We start from the raw sequence: 26,720 nt of genomic DNA, 5'->3' as shown, positions 1-26,720 counted from the left end.
TATGTGCTACCGTGTCAGATGAATCTAAAAATAATAGAATAGGCCTCACGGTTCCAATACTTTTGTATGACAGAGCAGCGCCTTCTGCCATGTGCCATAAACTGTTCCACCACCCAGTGGAAAGTGAGCGGCGACCTCTGATTAGGGCTCCCAAATCTTCACCCTGTCAAGATACTTTCCCACTTTGAGCGTATGCAGATGAATAGTACACAGCAAGGTCAATTTTCCACTCAAACCGCCTACATTTAAATATTTTCTCCATGTGAGGGTTGGGAAATTTCATGACCCCTCTCTTCTATTTCTGCCTTCTTGTTGCACAATCGCCAGTGAGGTCATTTGTTAGATTTGCTGCTACTCTGATGAGTCAATAGCTCGTCACAGATGTGATTACCACAACTATATTTACAGCACGCAAGACACTCACACAACATTCTTTCTTGGGGGGGGGGGGGGGTCGTCGTGGGGGGGATACACTTAAAAGACCCATGAGGTACCTGCAGTACATATACGCCGTAAAAGGTATTTGGTTGAATTGACTCAATTTCGTCAAGGGGTCCAGTTCGTGAGCGAGTGAGTGGAGGCGTTTTACTGCCACCTTGTGGCAAATGAGTGTAAGCGACGCGTGGAGGTGTCTCGCAGGAATGTCAAGTCGCAGTCGTCCCCCCCCCCCCCCCCCCCCCCCCCAACCTTCTTTATCAGCTCACAGACAACATTTGTCTGGGTGGAAGCCAAAGGACACAACTGTACGGAGGAAGGAGGAGGAGGAGGAAGAAGAAGAAGAGGAGGGAGCCGAAGTGCTTGTATAAAGCCGAGAGTGAACATGTGAGGCCACATTCACGAGCAACAACACAAACTGCTCACCTCTCAGGGCGCTCGCTGACACTTAGATGCAGAGGACGGGCACTCGTTAATATTTGTTTCCTAACTTTTCTTACTCTTGGATTATTCCTATTTTTTAAACGTCTTTCAACCGGTGGAATGGATATTTACATTTTACTTTCCGTGTTGTCTGTTTTGCACTCCTGGATTTTAAGCACAGGTAAGGAAAACACCCCGAAGTCACGTTTATTTTGAAATTCCGGCTAGATTGCGATAGAGTGGTGTAAAAAAAAAATACGTGTTTCAATGTTGTGTTTATTTGTCATTTCAGCGTTCTCTGCGCCCGCTGAAGCGTCACCCACCGTCAGCCAAACGCGCCATGTGCGCAAGAAGCGCTGCTCGTGCGCGACTTTCATGGACAAGGAGTGCGTCTATTTCTGCCATTTGGACATCATATGGGTCAACACTCCTGAGTAAGTGTCTCCTCTGAGGCTAAAAGACCCAATTAAAATGTTTTGTATCGACGATAATAATATAGTAGATTGGGGGGGGGGGGGGTCTGAGTTTAGTTTCTCAGATTTTGCCATTGGTATTGGAATATAAACTGAGTAAAAATGAACATTTTTAGTTTCATTTCCAAATTCCAACCTGCACAAGTATTGCCATTTAGAGCATTCAGTTGCAAAATGCTGAGAAAAGTCATATATGTCAATGTAGATTCTCAGTCATCCAGGTCATGGTTATACAAACGTTTAATGAAGACAACTGGACTTTTGCTTGTTGAATACATTTCGCCTCTTTAATCCTCATGACTTCTTCAGTTCTAAATCCGAAAGAAAACTTTTGGATTAAAAGTGAAATGTCTTCCACAAAACGCCCATCCAGTTGCCTCGATTAAATTTTTGCGTATTACCATGCAAGCAGCTGTTTATAACATTATCCAAATTTCTTTACAATACGGATACAGGGAGTCAAGGTGATGACTGTCCTGTGTTTATAGTTTGATCAAAACTTTCCATTGTCCTTCCAGGCGCATAGTCTCTTATGGCTTGGGCAATGCCCCCAGGAAGAGACGTTCGGTCCAGGTCGCCCCGGCAACCGAGAGCAGTGGCTCCAGGTGCCAGTGCCTGCATCGGGGAGACCTCACCTGCGCTCACTTCTGCCAGAGGCTGGACAACACCAACCTCAGGTGGGTTACGTGGGTCCGATATCACAGCTTTTGAGCATCACACGTTCCCAGATCCAGGATCATTAACGTATATTCAGAACCCTGTCAAGAATGTCTTATTTACTGTAAGCATGGAGTAAATTCATGGGGAAAAAAAAAATCCCTTTTGTTCATGTCGCGGCGTGTTTGAGTGCATGGTTGCTTAAATGCTCTTATATAGGGGATATAATTTTAAGTCATTATGTCTTGCAGGGATGAGACATCAGCAAAGACTGAGATCCACTCTGCTGAGAGCCCTGAACTGGCGACTGACAGCAGCATGATGAAGAGGTAAGCACAAGAAAAAAATAAAAAACGGGGACCCCATTACTTAATGTACTGATGTAAACATTTCTACTGCCAATCGCACTTTTTTAAAATTGCCTCGTCATCAAGCCTATTTTCACAAATATGAAATACAAAGTACGCATGGCTGAAAAATCGAGTTCAGTCACTAAATTCATCCTTTATTACATCCCACCGTTACTTATAAGAGAGATTCACATCAGGATTAGCCTATTAGCATAATTTCCGAAGTCTGTTTTGAATGTTTGTGGCAAACAAGAAAATGTCATTGCCGGCCATTCCCAACCTTTCATGAGCGAGCCAAATGCAACTTGATTGAAATTTGGAAAATCTCACAGCACACAGCCAAACAAAATTGTCCCGCAAAGTGGACACCGATGTCGATTGCACACGTTCCGCCATCGAACAGAAAATCATTTATTTGTTCGGTCAGTATAAGTTGCTGGCATAGATATCGAGGAACAAAGACGCATTATTTGTCAGAGGTGAATCATTTTCTGATCAATTAAGTCAACTGTGATCATTTCCCCAGCAAAACTTAAGAGCCCACCCCCACCCCCCCCACACACAAATATAATTTTCAGTGAGCGGATTGTTGTTTGTTACTTATTTTGTGACAGCGCATTCAAAACGACTGTGGCAATTATGCTTTTAGGTTTCATAAACATGATGACTGTTTGTGTCCGATTTGTCACTTCTTGCTTTCAACCGTCTGCTCACAATGGGCCAATAATGATTCTTCCATTTACCCGTTGTATTTTTGACATTTGGTACTTTAGGAAGTGCGTGACTAACCAGCTCAGCTCTCCTCCCGTATACATAACAATTCCCAGAACTTGAAAGAAGACTTCATGTCTCAAATGCCTAATTGCTGTCTCCGTCTTTGTTTGCAGGATGAACATTCAAAGAAGGGTGACGCCTCCTTGGCTCAGAGCCGCGAACAAAACGCAGCAGCTTCTGAAGACGTGGACGAGGAGCCACCGGGCGAGAACGCGGCAGGCTGAGCGAACGACCGCCTAAAGATGACCCGTTCTACTTTCAAGCCACAAGAGGAAGCCGAAAAGCTTTCGTAACCTTCACCATAGCGCGGAGTACCTCAGGGACGCGATGTGGAGCCCTTTCAAGGCCGACGACCACCTTAACGTTGGCGACGTGAGCGCCTACATCTTGATTGCATCCCAAGCAGAGCGGGGACATAGAGACAAGGAGCCGAGATCGCAAAAGATAAGCTGAAGACAAGAACTTTTTTTTTAAGTCAAACTACATCATCACCTGTATGCACTCCAAATAGAACTTTAAGAATCATTTCAATATATATATAAATATTTTTTTTAAACATCAAACACACACTGCCATCTATGGATTATTATAATTCCCAAAAACTTGGATGCCAAGTCATGAACAAGCCAGTTTAGCTGAACCACTTCCTGTTTATGTCAAGACTCTACACTGAGACAAAAAAAAAAAGTTTTTGTTGAATTTCCTGAATTTTATTTTGTGGCTGCATGAAAAAAAATCATCCGGATCCAGATAAAAAAAAAATTATGTAGACTATACATCTACTGAAAAAAATGTTTCCATACCCAGATGAATTTATTTGTGTAGCCACTTGCCAAAATAAAAGTAAATAAATTCAACAAAAAAACAAAAAAATTCAGTGTGTCCGGTTATGCAGTTCTCCAGCTCATGGGAATTATCATATAATGGTTCTCCCTGAAAAAAAGTATTTTGTTCCTTAATGTGTTCGGTCTTATATATTGTCATATTTATTTGCATATTTTGACTTTATTCGACAACCACATTGGTGATACGATAGGTGTGTCATTTCTATGAAATGTTTCAACATCAGCATGCCAAATTTCTGGCAAAATATTTGAATAAATCTGAACATGTTTATTTAAAATGGAGTCAACTGGTGTTTGTTTTATCAATACAGTCCCACAGCTCAAAAGAATGCTCCTGTGCAACACGTTCAATTTTGTATTAAATTTAATATAATAATATATATGTATGTATTTGTAGTGGCACTCGAAAAGGCCACTTTTTTTTTTTTTGGTATTGTATTCATGTTATGTATTAGAATAACATTTAACCAAATGCCATTAAATAATAATAATAGATTTTATTTATAAGCGCCTTTCAAGACACCCAAGGACACTTTACAATAACAAAAAACACAAAACAATGTAAAGCTATGAACAAACGCCCCAAATTCAGCCTGGGAATTTGACATTTACCTCGTGTTGGTTCAGATTACGATTTTTTTTTTTTTTCAGCGCCGCAAGTTTGTGATTTGTAGGATAGCACAAGACACAATGCCGTCACCGCAATTCATCCTTTGTGTCGACAACGTCAAAAAATTATTTCATCGGGCCATGTATGGGGAATATCTTGCTTCTCTTAATCTGTTGCATCATGAATGCCCTGGTTCAAGTTGCTCCGTGTCAAAAATTTACAACCACTCTCTGTTTACGTCTTTTTTTTTTTAATTGTCGTCATCTGCCACCACTGATAAAATGTAGCAAAAGATGTCCAAAAAAAATGGACCTGAATTATTTTCTACCGCTGTAAATATTTTGGCAGTCGTGACTACACCAGGTGTTGCGTCCGTCCTCCAGATTCGCTCGTATTTACGTGCAGCGCGGTGGATGTCATACAAGTTGTTCTTGGGTTCACTTCAAAGGGCGGTGCGACTCCAATCCCTCCCATCACTCATTGCTAAATTGTTTGAATTGGCAGCCGACAGCAACCCCGGTGCAAATTGGTGGAAAACTTTTCAACTTTTCAGGCCCTCGTGGCAGATGTATTCTAATTAGACTTGGTTTGCCTGAGGCGGCTAGCGATAAATGCGGTAAATGCTCCTGTGTGGAGAGGCCAAAAACATTCACTTCACAAATGCCAAAGTATCCAGATCAACCCAGTTCTTGTTTGCAAAACAGCAGTAGACATGTCTGACAGTGAGGCAATCCGGACAAGAAGTTATATAAGGAAAAAAAAAATCACTTGAGTTGTTATACCATGAAACTGCAATACGGTCTGTGCAATTTGACTTTGCGGGAATCAAATAAAGTAAGTGACTTCCAAGGTTATCAGGTTGACATTTTCATCATTCCATTTTAAACACAATGAAAGGGCCTTTACTTCATGAGTCAGTTTCGTCCTAATAAAGCTTTCAGTTCTACGAGAGCGCTTGCGGCGCCGCCATCCCTCCTCGCATAATATACTTGCACTCCGAAGAGGTTAACACGCACGCCCGGCCCGGCGACACAACACAATGGCAGTCTCCCTCTGAACTATTCCCTTCAATGCAAGTAACTCCCCTGGGACGCTAGCTTTTGACACAAGTCATTAGTCTATTGAATAGCGTGCGAGCTAGCATAATAGCCCATTCCGCAGCGAGGAATCTCTACCGCTCGGCAGGAATTCTGCAGCTCAGTCACCAACAATAGAAAGGGAACGTCGGGGCGGGGCTGATGGGCCTCGATGTCTGACGCGTGGGGCCTGGGCTACCTCAACACACCCAATTTTCCATTCGACACGCTCGCATGCCGGCCCGCTCGCAAAAAGGGAGCGATATTGAGCTTTTGGGGTCAATTTCAGGTTGACCCTAAAAGGCACTGCGGTGGACTTGAGGTTGAGCTATGACCAATGACACACTTCTCCAAACCAATGATGGGAATGTGCGCATGGGTACCTCTCAGGACCCGCGCCTGCTCGTAATTCTGCGTGCCAACCAAGTGTCTCCCTACCTATCGTGCGTGACAGCATTCTAAACATGACAGGAATATCCCCTCGCACACTTGACGCGCTGACGGACGTGAACATGCGACGCTTCACATCTTTGCGCAGCTCGGCTTTATTTAAAAGAGCGAGGGGGGCTTTCACCTGTTGCTCATCTGAACGGCGAGGGAATGTAGGGAATGCTTGGAATTGTACACTTCATTTCACAAAAGTGGTTCAGCGTTCAAGTTTTTTTTTTCCCCTCCAAATTGAGTTCAGATGCCAGAAATGATCAACAAACATTCTCCACAGGGCCTACATGTGAACATTCGAGGGGCATTACATAACATGTTTATACATTTGGCGAGGACATGAAGCTGTTCCATCCCCCTCCCCCTTAATCGAGAAATGTGAACTTTCTTTTTAGTTTTATGGAACCCAAAACTCCTCAGCTTTGTAGCCGTGTCATTGTCCTCGGAACGATTTGCATTCAATCATCATCTTTAGGAATAGTTTGATTTTTAGTGAAATTTGCAAGAGAGCTTCCGTAACGGAATGCATCCTTGTTGTACACTGACAGCGTTTACAAGGACGGTTATTCAGTGCCAATTGTTCCAAATGGAGTTAGACAGTAGAGTTGGCAGCTTTTTTTTTTTGTGCGCTTTATGGATTCATTAGTATGTGACCAATGCAATACACTCTGAAAGTGACCTACTGTTTGTCAAAGAGTTAGCGTTACTGTGTTATTTGTTCTGCTAAAAATCCTGATGTCAGGAAAAGCCCACTAGAACATCTGAACTTTGTTCACACGAGTTTCCAATGCGATGAATCGTGAATTTTGAACACATGGGGGGTAAGATTTTTATTTTTTTAAATAAATGAGTTGTAAAGGATTACAGGTCAGAGTAGTGGTGGAATAAATTGAGAAATTATCTATCATGCCTTTTGAACTGGGGTGTGTAGACTTTTCAAAACCACTGTCTGTTGCACAAAGTACTTAATTACATTTACGTTCGTCCATTCACTGATGCCGATAATAATATGTGTCTTAATAGGCTGATTGGTTGAGCCAAATATTTCTGAATTCAGTTCAAGGGGATCAGAAACGTACGTTATGCAGCGTCCTGGTATTCCAGCTATTGCCTTTGCCGTCGGGTTATTTAAAAAATGTGAACATTGTTTGGGAATATGTCATTGCAAAAATAAAGTCGTGTGACGGGAAATAGCCGCTTGGGCTTTCGCACCTCATAAATCGAGCGTATTCTCACACTATCAGACTAAATATTAAGACAAGCGTCCAAAGCTTTTGGGTTGTCGGGACGAAATGAATGGCGGCGCTGTTTTCGAGTGGCACGCACCGTTATGTATCAGGGAGCCTTTTCAAATGCTTTTTGCTCGGCTCTCTTTTGTCAACGACGTTTGTTTACGTTGCAAGAATGAGACGTTTTTTCCTGTCCTTCTCTTTTATGTACACGGCCTCGTTCGAGACACGATGCAAATCCCTCGTGAAGGACGCACAAGGTAAATGTTGACGGACACCACAGGTGTGTGTGTGCGTGTGCGTGTGTGTGTGTGTGTGTGTGTGTATGTAAAGCACCATGGAAAATGATATTTCATACCAGCATGGCGTTAAAAGGGACGATGTTTCCGAAGCACCTGGATAAGTGACACTTGCTTGTCATTCTAATGCTCTCCACAAGAGGCATTAGTGAGCCACATACTGTATAACAAGCATTACTAAATGGATTTCCTAATCACAGAAAATGTCGCGAAAAAAAGATGAAGAATACATTTGCCTTACATTTTTAGGAACCATTTTTTTTTGAAACATTTATCCAGGTGCAGTTATTATTTGAATTTAATGAGCAATACATTTTTATTGAATCATTATTCAATTAGTACCCAAATTTCAGGTGAACCTTTATTTGATGCCTAAACGCTGCATAATGTTACAATGGCTTGCAATAAAGTTAAATGTACATTTTAGGAGTAAAAGCATGACCTAATTTTTTGATGAACACTTGGGTCTACTATGCTACTTTATTTTATTATTGGCCATGATGTTTATACTTTTTTTTTTTTTTTTTTTAGGTTGAACTGGTTGAAAAACCACTGATATAAATCATATGGGCTCACACAGTAATGGTTCACCGCAACGCATCTGATGCCAACTCATCCTCACACTGCAGCCAGGCATCGTGGGTGTGTGTGTGTGTGTGTGTAGGCTAAGTGTTGTTTTGATGGGAAGGCTGCCAAATGATAAACTTGAGTTGGACTCATTGTGTCGAATCTTTTCCTACGCAATCGTGGTCCTCTGTGGCTCAAGTCTGTCATTGTTTACGAAATGCCACCACAATTGTTGATGATTTGGTCTGGAACTTGGCATGCTTTGCTATTCTCACCATTTGGATTGATATAATTTCTTATAACAATGGGAAGAGAGCCCTTCAGCACCCATAAAGAAGAGAGAGGAAATTAAGTTAAGTGCGGACTGGTACCACATGGATGCAGGCAAGGATCTTTAATACCAAGGGAGCACTTGAGGCCCGCTGGGTGGAGGGCAGAAATATTTGATCCAGGCGTCACCAGCCGACACTACGCCACAGCATGCAGGGACAAGTTACGGAATATGGTTTTCTTCACTAATAAAAGGCTCCAGACGCAAAAGTGTTTCTTTCACTTCCTGGATAATCCGAACGGATGTCAAAAGTCAACGTGGACCTTGACAAATGAGATTGTAAATGACACATCAAAAGCGCTGCTTCCAGTTGCATCGCTTGATAAGATTGCGGCAATAGTCATTTGTCATTTGGTCTGTTGATGGAACGTTAGCTCTTTTATTTATATTTTTTGTGGTCTTTTTGCAACACATTCCACACATATTTCCATTCAGTGCCATTTCCCATCGACCGGCGTCTGTCGCCACAGAGGCCCCCGCACGCCCCCACGCAAGGCTGATTAGCGTGTGGAAAATGTGAACAGTGACGACTGTCGTCTGTGGTCCCGTCGCCTCATTAAGTATTCACCTCTATGTGTGGTGAGAAGACAAAAAAAAAAAAGAGGACTGTCACATTTTCTGGAGTTACAATTACAATGGAAGACGAATCGACAGAATATCTTTCACGGAACAAACGTGACACTCATTCGTTACAAATAAGTCCTTTTAAATAATTTTCAGTTCAGTGGCTTTAATGCAAGTCAATTACAATTCAAATCTTTGGTATAACTAATGGAAGAAGTGACACAAGGCCCTCGCATGCTATATCCGGCACAGTTTCTCCAGCCACGCAATTTCTTTTTAAAATCCAGATCAAGGTACCAGGCACATGTGTGTCTTAGCGAAGGTGAACATTACCACTTGCCCCGACTTTAAAACCTTGTCCTTGTGTTACCCGCCCCAAGCCATAATACACCTTTTTTAACCATGTTGCCAACTCACTTTAGCGCCTTCCTTTCTGTGACATGCTGACACTCGCGGCGAACAACAAGGCACTCTAAAGTGGCCACGCCTCTTCAATTCAAACGGAGATTTTTACATTCTGACTTTGAAACGCAAATTTGGAGCAGTCGGTGAACGCATACTTGTTTCAAAGCGTTTACTTGCGTGTCTCAAGGGTGAAAGTTACCCCACAAGAAACCTTGCAAGGTGGCGTGTCACAACAAGCAATGGCTACCGACTTCCAGATCACCAGAAACACAGACACACACACACCTCGACACACACACACACACACGGAACACAGAAGTTTACACATTATGTTATCAGTCCATCTTATCCGATCACTCAGCTATTTTGCTGTGCTGGAGACGGTGATTGTTGCATCTCTGCCACCGCGCTAACTAATGTCGCTTCGCCCTGTAGCCTCTCGCTCGCTGCTTGCCCGCTATCTCCGGCAAACAAAACAAGATTGTGAGCACCTGCAGCATACTCTTTTTTTTTTTTCTTTCCCTAAACAAAAGTCCAACTCTGTCAACAGCCAGTGATTCAGCTGACAATAAGCACACTGTCACACACGTCTAACCCAAACAGGAGTCGCCCATAGTGAACTATGGACGACTAGTTTTACAGTAAGTGGCAAGACAATTTCTTACAGTATAACAGTTGGGCGGTTATGCAACATTGGTTTCGTGCTGTGTGCAATTAAAATAAATTGGAGTTATTTTTACATTCTTATAATTGTTTTTCGGGGGGAATTTTTGCTTCGTAATAACATCTTTTATTTCCCGCGGTGTCGCCGACGGTTTTGATTTGTTGTTTTTAATGGTTTTATATATAAGGTCTCACAATCAGGAGAGATGCTACATCACTAAATCGTTTGGACAACAAATATGTAATTTAAGTATGTAAATGTTTTACAATTATCTGACTACGTCACGCGAGTTTCAAAAACCCTCTTATTGATCTAAAAAAGTGCTCATATTGACAAACATGGCAACTTGGAGTTGCACAAATTAGTTCACGTTGGAGCTCATGCACATGCTATGCTATTTATTTTTTTATGCTAGGTTTGTCCATTTAGGGAGTTTCAGATCTTACGTAAGCAAACCTTTGTAGGCCAGATTATGTGGTTTGGTTGCACATTTTGGTGTTTCAACCAATAAATAAGTTTCATTCCATTTTCTTTCACATGTCAGTTTTACAGAAAACAATCAGGCTATAGCATAAGCGCTACACAGGACGCCATTTAGCCACTGATGACTTTCAGTTCATCCAATCCATTATCTAAACTGCTTATCCTATCTTTAGACCAAATTGAAACACCTCCATTTATCCAAAGTTTGCACACCGCTGAAAATTATGGCAGCAAACCAGTGGGAAAGTTCACACGAGGTCAGCAGATGCGGGGGGTTTTTTTTAAACAAGTGAAAATGCCAAAAGTCGCAGGGTGGCCTTTGCGGGTGTTATCTGTCATAGTCTGTGACGTGGGCATCAATCCTCTACGCACGCTGAGCTCAGCATCTGACAGCTGCATCACGCAGAAGCTTCTACTGTACCACCTGCAAGCTCACAGATGTTACAGTAGCGCTTCGCAGGTGTGACCCCAACACTCCAGTACGCCAAACTCTTTGACATAAAGCTGGCTGCTGACATTGGAGTTGGAAGAAGCTATCATTATGTTGTCGTCTCGAATTTACAAAAAAAAAAAAAACATAAGCATCATGCTTGTTTGGGTGTAATTTTGAAAATTAAATATTTTACGTGCACTAGCTCTTAACGACATCATTCCCTTTGGCGGAGATATGAAATGAGACTGTTGTTACTCGTCAGTTTGTAAACACTGAGCAGCATGTTCCATAATAGTAAAATGTTTCTATGGTTCTAGGAAACACAAATCATCACATACTGTAATCTGCGGAGAGAAAAAAAACTTCGCATTTTCATAGTAAACATTTCACCATTGATAAATCCTGCTGGCTGAAAAGAGAATATTATAAGAAGTTAAGCAGTCTAACAGTGAGCTCTCGAGGTTGCGCACGAATGTTTTTTTTTTCCTTTATAACCAACTGGACTTCGTCAGTGAGTTAACAAAGCATGTGGATTTATTCAACGGTATTTTCTACATGATCTCAATTTGCTTCTAAAATAACTGACTTCCTAAAGTGGCGTGTTAAGTCGAGCACTAAGCGCAGTTTCAGTCTACGCATGGGGGGAATTTGTGTATTTTAGCAGACACGTGTGAGTAGAAACAGGCGTTTGCGCCGCTGTGGGCGTGAACACAACCAACTTGCCTCCCGACTAATGAAAGCGATTTCTCCCATTTCCTTTAAACTCAACACAGGAGAGGCGCAATGGTTTACATCGCTGGAGCCCATGCGGGAAATCGATATGTGCAAATTACGTTTAGAAAGAACTGCAAGAAGATCTCCGTTTGCCGAAATTGCATTCTAACCTTATCGTTCATGCCCATGTGTGAGCCCAAACACATACATAAACCCCCAGTAAAAAAAAATATATATATATATATAATGTAAAGTAAAGAATCATGAACTTGGACTAACTATCCTTGACAAATAAAACCCAAAATTCCAATGACTGTTTATGTTATGAGTCTCCTCCAAATTTCATGTAAAGGTAAAAATCTGGTCAGGATGAGGTTGTCTCTGTTGAATTTACCAGCTATATTTGAACATACTACCTTACATTGAGGAATTTAAAAAAAAACAGTCATGTTATGTTGTTGTTGTTGCAGTTACTTGAAACCACTGCAGACTCACGGCCATTATCGTATGCATTTCCAAAGAGCGCTTATGCAATTTTTGCCTCCGCCTAACATCCACAGCCCGTCATTCGCATTCATGGAAGGTAACTTGTTTGACTGCTATGCTCGCTGCTCAGAGTACGCTTTCAGCTTGCATTTACTTGACTGACTTTTGCAGATTCCGTTTCATATATTTGAGATCTGATAATGTTGAATTTGTAGCGTTTCAAGCAAAGGCCATCAAAGTCATTGTGTGACATATCCCAAGTGTATTACGATCCAACGTGGACTTTAGTTTGTTAGGTTTACTTTCGACGTTCTTTAAGCATGGAAAAGGGTTGCAAGAAAATAAAGGGGGGTGCCTGGCCCCGTGACACATTTATCAAAGTGTCGCTCCTATTTATTTAGCTCAGCGCATCCTGCCCATTGCTCCTGATTGCTGGTGTTATGTCCTTACATTTTTCCGGGGGATCACGTCAGGGTCTTTTATCTGCTTAGAAAAACACCAACGTGCACTTTGCTGTCTTGCAGACATCCCAGCAAATCAATGTAAATATCCGCCTTGTGCTCATTTGCCACAGCCACTGATTTTGGGGTGGGGGGTGTGGGGGGGGGGCTACGTGTGTGTGTGCATGCGCGCGAGGGTCAAAGGACACATCACTTTCCGCGCGTCCCTCGTCTCGTTGACCCTTTTATCTTCCTGAGGAACTTGTGCCGTGAGGCGGACGGCGACCTGACTGAATGGCAGCCTTTAAAACTGGAGCGGGTTTAAAAAAAAAAAAAAGAAAAAAACGCGGTGTGATTTATCTTGGCAGCTTGTTTGTTATTCTTAACAAGACATGAGGTGACCGTACACTGTGTGAGGGAAACTTATTTTCAGAACTAAAAGAGTTGCTGGAATGCCGTCGTCTTCATGTGACTGAGGTGATTGTGAACATCAGAAGAGAATTGATGGAATTTCTTTTCACCAGATTTTTGTTGGTCACTGAAACAAGAAGAAGAGTGTCTCCCTGTAACGCTTTTTACCGGTATGCGGGCTCAGATCCAGTGCCGTGCAGCATGAGGGATGGGGGGGGGGGGGCGGCATAGGGGGCCCCTGGTATCCCAAGTTAGGGGGAGCGTATAAACGAGGAGAATGGGCATTTAGGCACACAAATGCTCACCTGTCTGCATTTTTCGTTTTGTGATACAGCTCATCGAACTTTGGTCTGACAAAAACACAATGGCTAAGTGTTATTCTCATGTTTCTCCAGAACAGTGAGAGTGCCACCATGTTGCGTATCACACGCGGTTCCCCCCGGCGAGCACGTGCTGGAAGACTCGGAATTTACGATTTTGATCTGGGCATCTGCTATCTTGCGTTTTCTAACGCTCTAATCCACATTCTTCATCTGGGCCTGATGTCTGCGTTAGCGCCCCGGTGTCTCCCGCTCTCGTTTGACATCGACATGTCGGTGTCAAACTTCAGTTGGCAGAAGGTGCCCGACCGCTCTTAATTGTCCATCGCAAATCCCGCCCCAGGGGCAACACGTTCTTACATCAAAGACTCACACAAAGGTCATAGGGTTCAGCCCCCCCCCCACCCCCCCCCCCCACCGGTAGTCTGATTAATTCCATCAAAGACGCTTCCGAAGCAACACGTGAAGTACTCATACGCGTTCTAAGACGGACTATGAAATACCTCCTTATGTCGGGTAATTTCAGGGGGGGGGGGGGGGGGGGGGCAATGCTGTGCACTGCATCGTCTCTGACAATGAGGTCATCCATTCAGCTCAAATATGAGGAAACAACTAATCCCAAAGCCATGGGGACTGCGCACATACAAACAAACACACGCACACACACACACCTCAAAACACTCTTGAACTGCTCCATTAGTGCGGTGCCGCAAGCGTCGACAGACAACTTTTTACTGTGGTAATCCTGAAGCTCAGTGCGGGTACAGTCAGATGACGCGAAATGAGCCGAGAAGATGTGCGCATGCGTTTTATTGCGCGCAAAATGGAAAGGAACTGAAATTGTTTCAAACTATTTTGAAAAATATATCATATGAATGCTGTCTCCATCAAAGCGAACAAACTGGCAATGCGCAAAGCTCTCTTTTTTTGTCGTAGGAAGGTTAAAAGAAAAATAATTAAGATAAAAGACAAATTAAGAACAGAAAATAAGGAATGGATTTGTTTCTAGCATTTTTTTTTGTTGTTGTTGCTATTTTTTGTTTGTATTTTTTGCTTTTTTTTTTTAAATACTGTTTTCATCTAGTCGGGGGTACCGTTGTTTTCCCGCAAGCAGACAACCGCAGTCACATCAGCGTCATAATTACGTTTTTTTTTTTGTTTTTTTTTTGGTCTTATGTCAGTGTATCAAAAGGCTCATAACTTTTGATCCAAAGGGCCGCGGTTGATAATCACAACATAACGTTGACGTTTCTTTGACACCTGGTACTCGACGAACATTGCGAGCATATGTGCATGTGTGTGATTTTTTTGCCTCTCGCAGGCTTGTTTGCGCAACGGCGTATTCTACGCCCGTCTCCTCTGCTGTCTGTCTTGATTGATCGTCTGCGGGGCGACTACTTTATGACGCGCTCAGAGGCGGCGCCGAAAATTGTGTTGCGACGTGTTTAATCGTTTTCGTGGCTGGATAAGCGCGTGTGTAGAGAAATGGCTTCTGAGGTTCTGCATTTGAATATGAATTCTGGCCTTCCTGTGTGGCGTTTGCATGTCCTACCAATGCTTCTTCTCACAGTCCAAAAATATGCACATTAAAGAAGACTCTAAATTGTCTCCAAGTCGGAGTAGTTGTTTGTCTATATGTGTGGATATCTAACTTTTTTTTTTTTAAACTACAATACAGTAGATGTGAACTATGTGGACTGGGATACGGGTATTTCAGGATCCTTGAAGATAAGGTGGCTGCACAAGGGAAGGAAAAGAAAAAAAAAACAGTTTGCCAGCTCTGCCTCGCAGTGAAGAGTGTGGATTTCGGCTGCGGGCCCTCCTGTGTGGGATTTGCATTTTCTCGCCGGGCTTACGTAAAATGACAAATATCAACATGAAACACCAAGCAGAGGCGAAGCGAAATCATGTTGCAACTGGTTCTGTACACAGGGAAGATCAGTATCACTTTTTTAAGGAACCCGGAAAAAAAAAAATTGTCAATGTCTGCTCTGTGTTTTGCTTTTCTCACACATACAAAAAAAAAAAGCGCACAATAGAGCGCAGGAATGTTGCCCGGTAATGCCTTTTCTGTCACAGAAACAGGTTGAATGTGAGGACAGAACTGAAGGAGTAAACAGGATGGAAGTGGACGCCCCGTGCAGCTTGTGGGGTCTGTCCAGCGCAAGGAGGCACACCTGGCATCATTCATTCAGCAGCAAACAAGTCAACAGAATTCCCCTCCTCATACTGTCGTATTCCAGTTCACTCGTCTGCGCAGGGGACAGACCTCCCACTATTCCGGGTCGGGGTGGAACTGTGCGCCCATCTCCGTCAATTGGATAGTTCAGCTGGCACAAGTTACCGCGTTGCCGACTGCAAGTTTTCGCGGACGAGAAATGACATAACGAAGACTTGCGTGCTATCTGGGCCGCCATAGTCTCCTTTGGGAAGATTATTCGTGCGGTAAGTATGCTCGTAGGGCACCTGCGAAGAATTGTAAAACAGTCAACTTCTCGGATTAATGTTTGCTGTGCTCACACGCCAACATTCCTAAGGACTGGACTACGGTCCAATGGTTTCTGTGCAGTTTCGCTGATGCGACACAGTGGCATCTTTTTGATGGTGGTGGCTGAAAGCTTTGGGGCAGCCACGTGGGGATTAAAAGAAGTCATATTATCCATCCATTATTTGAACCGCTTTATCCTCACGAGGGTCGCGGGCATGTTGGAGCCTATCCCAGTGGTCTTCGGGCAGTAGGCGGGGCACACCCAGAACTGGTTGCCCGCTGGGAAAATGACATTTTTAATGACTTGTATATAAAAAGTCAGGTCTCCTAAGTGCTTGCTCACCCATCAAATGTGAACCTAAGCAACCATTTCTCAAGGTGTCGAAGTCTGTGAAAGTTAATTTGCATACTTTTTTCTTTTTTGGCAGCTATGCTGGGCAAAATTCCAGAGACACCTAAGTGACAGCATATCCAAAAGGTAAACAGAGCTGCACTGCGATGGGTGCGCCGATTAACTTCAGAAACTGACACTGCAGTCTGTCCATTGCAGGATTTCGTGTTATGGTGAAAAAAAAATAAAAATGAAAGAAGAGCATGAGAGATTGCTGCACACGGAAAAGTGAAACCTTGATAAATCCCAGAGGAAATATATAACAACAAGGTGAAGTAATTTCGTGGAATTCTGTGGTTTAGCTGTGAAACCCGCCTCATATCAAAAAGACACTCACACCGAAAGCAGCAAGATTGCAGGATAAAAATAAACATACTTTTCAGCATGGCAACACAAGATGTGAAGTACGCAATTATTTCAAACGTGCTTTCGTCAACCTGGCGTGAAAAAACACACACGGGCAACGGGTTAGCCCCCGGGTGACTGAGCGGCCATGTTGAGGGAGCTCATGCGTGAGACATTTCTGAGCCGCCGGGTCATCGCTTGTTTAGGATCAATACCGCAGGACGTCCCGTCTTGGTCTCCGGGCGAGACCAGAGAGGCATCACCTGGAAGTACTTCTCCACAGGTTAAAGGTCAGCGCCTTTGGACCCGACTGACAACGTCTGTATGCCAACAAAGTGTAATCAGAGAAAAGTTTGGGTTCAAAAGGAACAAAAGGAAAACATAACACTGCCTTGCCCTGTCATGTCATTATTCTTCATGTTTTGCCATTGACTTCCCTTTTACTTTTGTGCCTCTGAGGCCACTGAAAAACTGAGATATAGCTAGCTAGCTGGATGGCTAGCTAGCTATATCTCTACCTAGCTAGCTAGGTAGCTACACACACACACACTTTGTATTTGTTGATCTTATATAATAAGTAAAAATCTGTTACAAGCTTCATAGAAAGATGATATTTCAATTGCATGACAGCACTAATATATATTATACCACAAATGTATGGAAATTAATCAAATCCCATATCGGCACGGGGAAGCTGTATTCCTCAAGAGAAACAAACGACATCAGTACACATTCCCAGACTTTGTCCATCTTTTAAAATATCTGTTTGTAGGCATCCAGGTATTTCCAAGAAGTGCCTCTTTGCGAATTCCAAAAATCTCACTTAATTCCCCAAACATAAGTGATACACTCGCCGACGTGCCAAGTCTTTCAACTTGAAAGGAGGTCATGATGCTTTTTCGACCCTCGAAGGCAAACTCAAGAAGAGCCAGGCATCAACATGTTCTTTCAGAACGCGAGTCCAGATTGAAACAAGGTCAGTGAAGCAAGCGTGGCCAGCTATTTAGTCTATTCCGCCTCGGCTCCTCATAACATCCACGGGGGGGCTCTCGGGCTTCGCGTCTCCGCTTATCAAGGCATGCCAGACATTCTCTCCACGCGCGTTTGGGTGCGATTGAACGCGACGCGCGAGGAAACGTTTGTGCGCTGCATGCTCCGACCTGAGCGCAGACGTGAGCATCAACACGTGAATTCATCCCCTCAAAATTCCAAACACTTGTAGCGCCCGCGAACCAAAACACCGGGATGCTTTCCTGTTTTGCCCATTTTTGAAACAAGAGACTCCCCTCTCCCCCCCCCCCCCCCACCAAACTCCTTCCCTCGTTCTTTCGGTAAGACGAACGGAAAGTCGAAAGGAGCCGAGAATTCCCGGGTAATCATGAAGTCGCTTTCCATTTTAGATTAGATGCTCACAGCTTTTGTGTCTTATCTTGTTTTCATGAGCAACTTCGCCAAATTCCAATAACATGCAAGCATTGCTTTCCTGTTGTTCACTCCAAAACTTTCCAAACAGCGAGTGGTGCTGAAAAGGGAATGGAAGCGTTCGTCCTTTAAAAAGCACAGCATTAAAAAAATAAAATAAAAAAAGTACTGGATGATAGTCCAACTCTTTCATATATTCGAAAACTGGTGTGCGCTCCTGTTTTCATCTTTGTCGTAAAACTCCAATTTGGTCCTTTGGTACAGCAAAACCAAAACTTGGACTCGAAAATAAATAGCCGTGATATATATATATATAGATATAGATTTTCCTTGATGACGCCTTTTGTTTGAGAATGACATTTTTGCCGCTCAATAACTTTAAATATAATTGCAAAAAAAAAAAAAAAGGTATACATTGATGATTTGCTTCCACCACCATGATGTCAATACAAGATTGGCGTTGTGGAAGGTATTGCGTCCTCCGTGAATCGAAGAATGCCAACCAGAATGTGAACCTGCCATTTTTTCAGGAATCTTAGCGATAAATAAACTGTGGGGGGGCAGTTGAGCCAAGCGGGAGGGAGGCAGACTGCATTATTGCAACAGCTGATTGTTCTCCGAGTCAAAACAACACACGCTCAAGCCGCCGTGTAAAGGCATTGTAATAACAAACAAGCTTTTTTTTTTTCTTTTTTTTTTGCCATCGGCGCTTATACAATCCGAACTGGAGTGAGGTGGCAGCCGGCGCGGGCGCACATATGAGCCCGAGCACAGAGGGACCGCAAAAACAGGAACCGCGTAGCGGCCCCTGCAGCAAAGCAGATAAGAACTCGTCTCAATGTGGAAGCAAAAGGTCGCAAGTCACCTCATAAAAAAAGGAGTGGGAATGAATAAACCTAATAATATCCAAACGAGCCTCTAACCTCAACAACATTCTGTTCCAGGACTGCCAATCAGGATCATATTTCATGTACTGTAATTGCCATGGAAGTAGCATTTTGTTATGTCGCCTTTTGCGCCCACACGTCTTGCGCATGCCATAAAACCGTCATGTCATGACACGATTAACAGCAAACTTATTTCGGAAGTGTGTGTCAAAATGGTGGCCCTTCACATGAAATCACTCAAGTCAGGTCGGTGAGCCCGCCCGGCCGAAGACGCTCACCTCTTTAGCTCCACAACACGCCCATCGCTCTCACTAACTGACAGTGATATTTCATCCAAAAGCTTCGCACGGCTTTGATGTCACGGAAAAAAACATATGACAACAGCTCTTGGAATGCCGTCTCATGTTTAAATCCTTTATTGCCGTGAACGCCCTCTCACACGCACGCACACGTGAGAAAAGGCCCCATGAAGGTAAAGGAAAATTCAGTCTTCAATACAGTCTTCAATTCCCCCCCCCCCACACACAACTCTTGTCCCACATGTAATATCAATATATCAGGCACGCTGGTATGTGCCGGCGCAGTCTAACGGCGCCGCGCGCCTCCGCGCGATTGTGGAAAAAGCAAAATGAATCTTTACACGGATTGTTTCGCTAACTGCTTCTTTCGAATCGTTGCAAGGGGAAGACAGAATATTGGTTGATGTTTTCGATATTTTTATTCATGACGTCCATATTATTTCGGTGCGCCGTGCAAAGTTGAAGTGAGAAAGCCGCAGATGACTTTGCGTTACCGTTGTGATCGGATTCACGACGGACTGATGCCCGGCTCGAATTTTGTGAAGGTGCCATCGCGCGCGCTTAACTCATTCACTCCCAAAGACGTTTTTAAACGTCTTTTCAGACTTGGTCCAGAATTGGTTGGCACTGAATGAGTTAAAAGATCGCAAGTCAAAGCGTACAGTAGCGGAAGTTACGTACTGTAACTAAGGTGGATGAATCAACGTCTTCCATATTCCTTCGTGCTTTATTTGCCTTTATTTCAGCGCAAGCCAAACCTTTAAGACCAAATCATTAATGTTGAACGCATCTCATTCCAAAAAAAAAAAAAAAGGAGATTCCAAATGCTTTATCCCAACAAAATGGCATTCGGCGACCGTGTTGTCGTTTTAAAATCAAGAAATGACTTCAGTACAGGCGCGGTAGTCCGTATTGTAAAGAACGCTCACATGACAACCCCGAGCCCACGGCGCAAACAGCTTTTTAAATGCTTAAGCCTCATCAAAATCACTCCGCCGTGTCATTTGAACTTTGTTGCCCCGAGGACTTGTAAGGAGTTCCCCTGCAATCACAACAACAAACCTGTTCCGTGGAAGTATAACTGTCTCCGGATCGAAAATAACACGGAATGTAAAAGAAAAAGAAAAAGAAAAAATGCAAACGCTGTATAAGCAGCACGCTGACTCAGAAAATCCTTCCAAAGCAAACAACCCCATCTTAAGTATTTTCCCGTTGGTAGGGTTGAATTTCAAGCAGCCACGCCGTCTCCTTTTATGGAGGAGTCTCCAATCAAAGCGTTTCGGAAGAGCAACAGATTCTTACGACCGGAGGACAGATATTTGTCGGGTTTGACGCTTGTGGTGAAGCGACTCGGCAGAGGCGCGCTGAAAAACAGTTGCCACGGACAACCAAAACACGCTCGCCAAGGTGTTGTTAAACAGCAGAAGTTCACTTCCTGTTCCTACTCTTCTCACTTCCTCCGTCGGGTTCAATGGAAAGCGTACAACTCCCTCCTCACACCTGTACTTCTTTCGAGTGAACTCCGGGACCGTTTTGTTGAAGACCAAGAGCACAATGACGCGAAATTGGATCGTTTCGCGCGGCACTTCTGATGACCTCGCACGACGCGGCGGTTGGAAATTCACTGCATTATCGCCAACACAAGAACTCAGTTTGCGTATCGAGTTGAAAATAGTGTGATTGTTCTCGTAATAGTGTACAGGTGTAGCTGAGTTGTTTTGGATAAGTTCCCTTCTCAAAAGAAGGGCAATTTCAGAAGTCATTTGGGAAAAAATATCTATATTTTGTCTGTGTAAACATGGCAGGCAACCAAGGCAACGTGCCTTACCTGCTCCTTTGCAGCATCTGCATCTTCCGACCAGCTCCACTCTGTTTTTTTCCCTTCTTTGTCGGACGACATGACACGCAGTTTGGGATGTGACGCTGTCATGCCGAGCTTTTGCCATTCAGCATCTCGGTCTGCGAAACGCACCTCGAGGCCCTGCAGAGAAATAAATTCACAGTGTGAATTATATTCAAGTCGAAATTCGGATAAATCAACCTTGTAGGCTCTCCCGGCCCGTCTGCTTGTTGCAAAATGTTTTGCCTGACCGCAAGTCTCACCTCAAGACGTGCACCTGCAAGCATGCGAGGGTGACGTTATAAACAACACGGATAAGAAGCCCGGATTAATACATGTGCATTCCTCATTAAACACCTCTGGGGGCGTGGGGTGGGGAATCTGATTGGACGGCTGCGTTCCCCGCGTCGCGCGCACTCAGTAATACGGAATAATTACATCGAGCGGCAGATGTTTCGACGGGACAGCTCCCGCCACCGTGACATCTTATGCGTTCGCACGGCTAACCGAGCGATTGAAGGCGCACTGACGGCCGGCTGACATGAAGCGGCGTTCCCGTACGAGGTGCCCCGCAGCGGAAGGCAACTTGAGAGATCACAGCATATTTAAGTGACGTTTGAAGAGTCTCGAAGAGAGAAGCGAGACAACCTTAGGAGAGTTCTGTTGATCGCGATAGCGCGGCGTACGATATTTGAGAGAGAAAAATAAATAAAATACAAAAACACGCGGCATCAGTTCCAACATGCCGCGACACATCTGAGAGCTCAGTGGGAGGGCGGCCTGAGCTTGCAAGGCCTTCACAGCTGGCCTGAACACGATCAAAGTACTGACCCACATTGATAACCTAAGTTCTAAATATTGGTACAGTGAAACTCCTCTACAACGAAATCATGTTTGCAGCAAGAAATTTTTCACAACAGGGGGGTTTTCACTGCAGCAAATTTGATCTCAGATGTAACACAAACACACAAACGTATGTGTACATGCAGTAGAGGTCGCTGTTGGATTAGACTTCGTTGCAGTGAATTGTGAGGCAAGAGCAGAGAAAAAGATTTCGTATAATACAACAGGGGGGTTTTCGTTGTATGGGGTCAAGAAAGTGGGAATGGTGTTAATGCATGAAGATTTTTTCACACTAGGGGGTATTTTCGCCCATGTAGGAGTTTCACTGTACCATGAAATTTGATTCCCGAGCAGTTTATTCTCAATCGCGTCATTTTGCTTTTTGCATTGAAGTGAAGCTTCGGCTCCCGCGCGACCCGGCTGAGAAAAAAATCAGTCTGGGAAACGGATGGAAGGACATTTCTGTTGCAGCTCTGTCAAAAGCTGTTGTCATTTGTTTGGGGGTCGGTCGCATAGGGGCTACACGGATCGTAATCGGCATCCGGTGTGCCATCTGATATCCGACGGCTGTGAAATCTAACAGGAATGACACAAATAGGGGATTCGTCATATAGAAACCCGACAGTCACAAACACCCGCACATCTTGGAATGCTGAGTCACCTCCGAGGAATGTTTGGTCAGAGATGCAACGGCATTGAGTCAATTATTCATTCTTTTCATGTCCCACCTGGGTGAACGGTGCCACATCCCCAAATAAGGGTCTGAACATTCCTGCCAGCCTTCATGTTTCCGACTTTTGGCAAATGAGAGAACCACAACGGGGGGGTGAGGCAGTATCACCTTTCTGATGCGTGATGTCACCAGGCACTCTCTCTTTTGTCCATCTTGGTCAATTCTAAGGGGTTGCTGATCCGTGTCCCATTAGCTTTTGTAACATCCCTCCTCGGTGTGCATCCGTTCATCCATTTTCTGGAGCGCATGCCCTCATCGGAGTTGCGGGGGAACATGATTTCCTGCCAAATAATTTTTGTTCTTCTCTTGGCCTGCAGAGGATCTCCATGATGCAAATTGTTTGACCATGTGACTTCTGAGGGGGGAAAAATGTATTGGGGTAGTGCGGGAATGAGTGAAACCCCAAATGTATATCTCATTATTTTATTGCATTTTGTTTTTCTTTTTCGGCTGGCCCTTATACTTTGTGCTCAACAATCTCTCCTGGAAATCATATTCAATATCTTTGCATCATTCTGCTTACTAGCAACCAAACAAAAACATACAACTTGGCAAATGAATCAAATCCTCCATCACTTTGGGCACATGCTACAACCTGCTCAACACTTCATGAAACAGATTTTCCTTCAGTTCTGTATTTGTCCCGCTTTGTAGCCTCCAGTGCTCCGCTTCAGATTTGGCACAAAAGACGACCTGCTTTCACAATGCAGAGTGGAAGCCCGGATTATTCCACGGAAGCTGGCGACAAACAACTAAAACCCAAGTCAGGAAGCACACTTTGCACGTTAAAAAAACAAAAAAAATGACCAAAGTTCTCTCCTTTTCGAAGACAACAGGATGTGACTAAACGCGTGACAAGACGTTAGACTGCAAAGCAGTACGTTCCAGCTAGCGCGGGATGTTTTTGCACTAAAAACACAAACATGAGCTAATTTGTGTCCCCATAATCTCTCTTTGGGTCTCCTGCCAAGTCTCGGCGCTCATGCCAGCATTACCGGTTTGGGCGCACGGCACGTTGCGGTGCGTTCAGGTGACCATGGCGACCAGGAAGACTGAGCAAGCCGCATTCGCAGGAAGTGCTGCGTGGACAACAGGATGTGCCCTGGCTCCGCTGTCGAGGGTCGAAGAATTCTAGGAAGTTATTGTACTTTGTGGAATGGGCTCAGGAATGCTCGACGTCTTTTTTTTTTTTTTAACCTCCCCGTCTATGGCCTGAGTCATATCATGCTGGAAGCGACTGGCTTTGAAGATAATGTGCCCCTGTTCGATGCTATGCTTGCGACGGCTGTTTGTGCTCACCCCACTTCCACATTCCCCCCTGACGGCATGAAAATGCCAAAAATGGGGGGAAAAAAAAAGAACACTCATCAGCACATTTTGTCCACAGACACCAGCATGAGGTCATGTTCGCATTACTTACATCGGCAAAAGTCCTCTAATATTTGTTGTAATAGTCTAAAATTGGTTACGATTTATTGTATAGTCATTGACACCCTCAAAAAGAGGATTATGCTGGACTGTAATTGCCTACAGAGGCCACAAGATGGCAACAAAGGGCTTCTTTGGTTTAAATAAAGCTCCTCAACTCACTTCAACAGTTCCTTAGTACCAAGACGATGCACAAAACAGCAAATAGGTGAGTTTTACAGCAAGGAGGCCAGTTGGGAATTGAGGGGGGGGGGGGGGGGGGGGAACCTCACACAGGTGACTTCAGTAATGACAAACTGCCACTATACGGGGGTTCACTCCCCATTCTCCGATCCTGAAACATTTGTGAATTGATCAGAATTTAAATAACATAGATGTAGTTGTGTCCCTCATCGATGAACGACACGGCTCAGCTGCCCGTTTTAAGAATAAAGCGTGGCCCAGCCTTGAAGGACTTTGGAACTTCGGGTGAACAGCACATTGGCACCTCAACAACCTCACTGTGGCCAAATAAGATGATAAAAAAGACAAATAAAGCATTCAGCAAAATGAATTTCAGTCCAAAGCAGCAACAAAGTTTCGCTTCTCTGCAAACGGTTTCCATCTGTCATACGTATTTTTACAGCTAGCATTGATGTTTCGCGGCTTTATATTTCATTTGGAATCTTCTTGCTAGGGTATTAGCATTGATTGCAAAAAAGAAAAAAAAATCCAGAGTGCCTGGTATCCAAACTGCATAAAATATTGCATCTGGTATCATGTTGTGTCATTTTGGTTCATCACTTCTCAGTTGCTTGTTGAAAACTGTTGACTCAGCAAAGGGTTTTCTTTCTATCCTCTGAACCGCAGAAACACATTTTCTGCGGCTATAATTACGATAGATGAAACAGAAACATCCTCGCTGCGCGCGCACACACACACAAACACAAACACACACACACACACACACACACACACACACAGACATCTGCCCTTGTCTCTTTAGTCTGTGGCTCCATTCACACTTTTCCTCCAAACACTTGATGCATCCGGTGGGCTGACATTCTTGACTCAGCCCGTCTGTTTGATCATTAGGCCACTAATTGTCTGCCCCGCCACCCCGCCCGGTCCCAGCAGCCCTGCCAGTGTCTTGGATGTTTCCTCTGTGACAGGCCTTCTCCCTGACGCGTGGACGGAGCTGTCCTCCCGAAGGGTTAGGAAGCAGCGGGGTCATGGGTTAACACCATGGGCGGCGTTTTAACAACAAATAAGTTGGCCCCCAGTCGACAAGCAGAAGCTGAAAGGCTTCTCTCTCCAGGCCTATAAATCCTATCACACCCTATAAACTACGAATGTTGTGCTTTCGTACTAGCATCCGTTTGTGGAAGCAGAAGTTGTTTGTATGGCATCTTTAATGGGTATAAATCACGTCTCCAAATTGCCACCGGGCGCCTTGTGTCTATTCCGAGTACCAGACAGGAAAATGCAAGCGAGGGGCTGAAACACATTGAGCTAATGGGGGTGAGGATCAGCGGGCTGATCCCCTTGCCGGATCAAATGTTTGCTATGTGTTGACAGCTCCATTCTGCCTGTGGGATCAGGATGCGTGTTTGTGTGACTAAAGGTGTAGAGAACCCCACCCCGCCCCCAGCCCCCTGATGATATGTTCCTCAATGGAGGGGTTAACAGGTTTGACCCTGACCTGCACCCACCCCCTCCTCCATCCCCACCCTCAAGTCAAAGACGGAACGGTGGGGCTGACACTACATTAGGTACATCTGGACAATGTAATGAGATTCAAGAGGGACAACGATTTTCAATATGGAACGCGGCATCTGGGTTTCTAATAGTTTGCATTTTCCAGCTACCAAAAGACAACAATCAACATATTGTTAAATTGATACTGACGATCAAAACGCAAAATCGTCGTCCATGTCAAGAGCAGCTGTTTTATAGGATGTCACTAACTGATCTGTTGAGATTTTTGTGCATGTTGACAATCTCACTCACTGTAAAAATTGGAGTGTATTAGAACTCTGCATTGATCATCACATTATCACTGTCAATAACATGATATGTACCTTTGTACTAAATGTAGAAATATTACTGGAGGAATAATCGAAATGTGTTTATAGCTTAGAACATACCAACATTCAAGTGCGACAATGATTTTGTCTCATCAGTTTTGTGGTGTAAACGAAAGAGAGACTTACGATGTCATTGAGCATCGATGCATTTTTAGAATGTCATGTCGGCACCTCATCTGGATATGAACTGTGACAGTAGTGCCTATGGAGGGGGAAAAAAAGCCAATTCGGTCAACTGAAAATAGCATACAGGCCACACCAGTCATGTTTCATGCATCTTAAAAATGCAAAATGTTTCTGATGCAGGTTATATAGAATCAAAAAGGACCCCAAAAACAATTTACAGCACAGCAACCCCCCCCCCCCATGATCTTTTTGACGTGCATTGACCGCCCTCTACTGGGGAGTACTTGAACTGTCCGCTCACAAATAAATCAATCATTTCACTTTCCACAAGAGGGACGTATTGCTGCAGGAATGCCGAAACAAACGAGCCTTGCATGGGGGAAGTTTTACTTGCTCAGAAACAAGTGATGTGCCATGTTGCA

At 44.0% G+C, this 26,720-nt stretch overlaps 1 protein-coding gene and 2 long non-coding RNA genes across 4 annotated transcripts in view; 2 read left to right on the top strand and 1 right to left on the bottom strand.

Moving 5' to 3' along the window:
* LOC147190835 (uncharacterized) overlaps nucleotides 1–26,373 on the bottom strand; it is a 90,323-nt gene extending 63,950 nt beyond the window's left edge. Inside the window, exons 1-2 of one of the 2 annotated variants that reach the window (XR_015103809.1) lie at nucleotides 26,299–26,373; nucleotides 21,091–21,243 (exon numbers count right to left, since the gene is read on the bottom strand). This is a non-coding gene — a long non-coding RNA (uncharacterized LOC147190835). Of the gene's footprint in view, nucleotides 1–21,090; nucleotides 21,244–22,786; nucleotides 22,802–26,298 lie in introns of those variants that run through there. The other variant, XR_015103810.1, reaches the window with a different exon arrangement.
* On the top strand, nucleotides 789–4,235 carry edn1 (endothelin 1). The gene is made up of 5 exons (XM_086137651.1): nucleotides 789–1,039; nucleotides 1,151–1,292; nucleotides 1,850–2,008; nucleotides 2,240–2,317; nucleotides 3,226–4,235. The coding sequence occupies exons 1-5, from the start codon at nucleotides 979–981 to the stop codon at nucleotides 3,350–3,352; spliced, it is 567 nt and encodes a 188-aa protein (XP_085993777.1). The 5' UTR covers nucleotides 789–978; the 3' UTR covers nucleotides 3,353–4,235.
* LOC147190836 (uncharacterized) lies at nucleotides 15,663–16,768 on the top strand. The gene is made up of 3 exons (XR_015103837.1): nucleotides 15,663–15,875; nucleotides 16,347–16,396; nucleotides 16,469–16,768. It is a non-coding gene; the product is annotated as an uncharacterized LOC147190836 (long non-coding RNA).
* Nucleotides 26,374–26,720: the final 347 nt, after the last annotated feature.

This window comes from Hippocampus guttulatus, chromosome 18, assembly GCF_054856545.1.
Source record: "Hippocampus guttulatus isolate MCC_2025c chromosome 18, RoL_Hgut_1.0, whole genome shotgun sequence".
NCBI classification, from domain to species: Eukaryota; Metazoa; Chordata; class Actinopteri; order Syngnathiformes; family Syngnathidae; genus Hippocampus; species Hippocampus guttulatus.
The sequence above is the reverse complement of the archived record's forward strand: the minus strand, read 5'-3'. Positions and strand labels throughout refer to the sequence as shown.

Bases quoted from the DNA above. Each gene is read 5' to 3' on its own strand.
- edn1 (XM_086137651.1), top strand. From the start codon at position 979: ATGGATATTTACATTTTACTTTCCGTGTTGTCTGTTTTGCACTCCTGG. The intron at 1,040-1,150 runs GTAAGGAAAACA...TTGTCATTTCAG, and splicing joins CTCCTGGATTTTAAGCACAG to CGTTCTCTGCGCCCGCTGAA. The intron at 2,009-2,239 runs GTGGGTTACGTG...TATGTCTTGCAG, and splicing joins CTGGACAACACCAACCTCAG to GGATGAGACATCAGCAAAGA.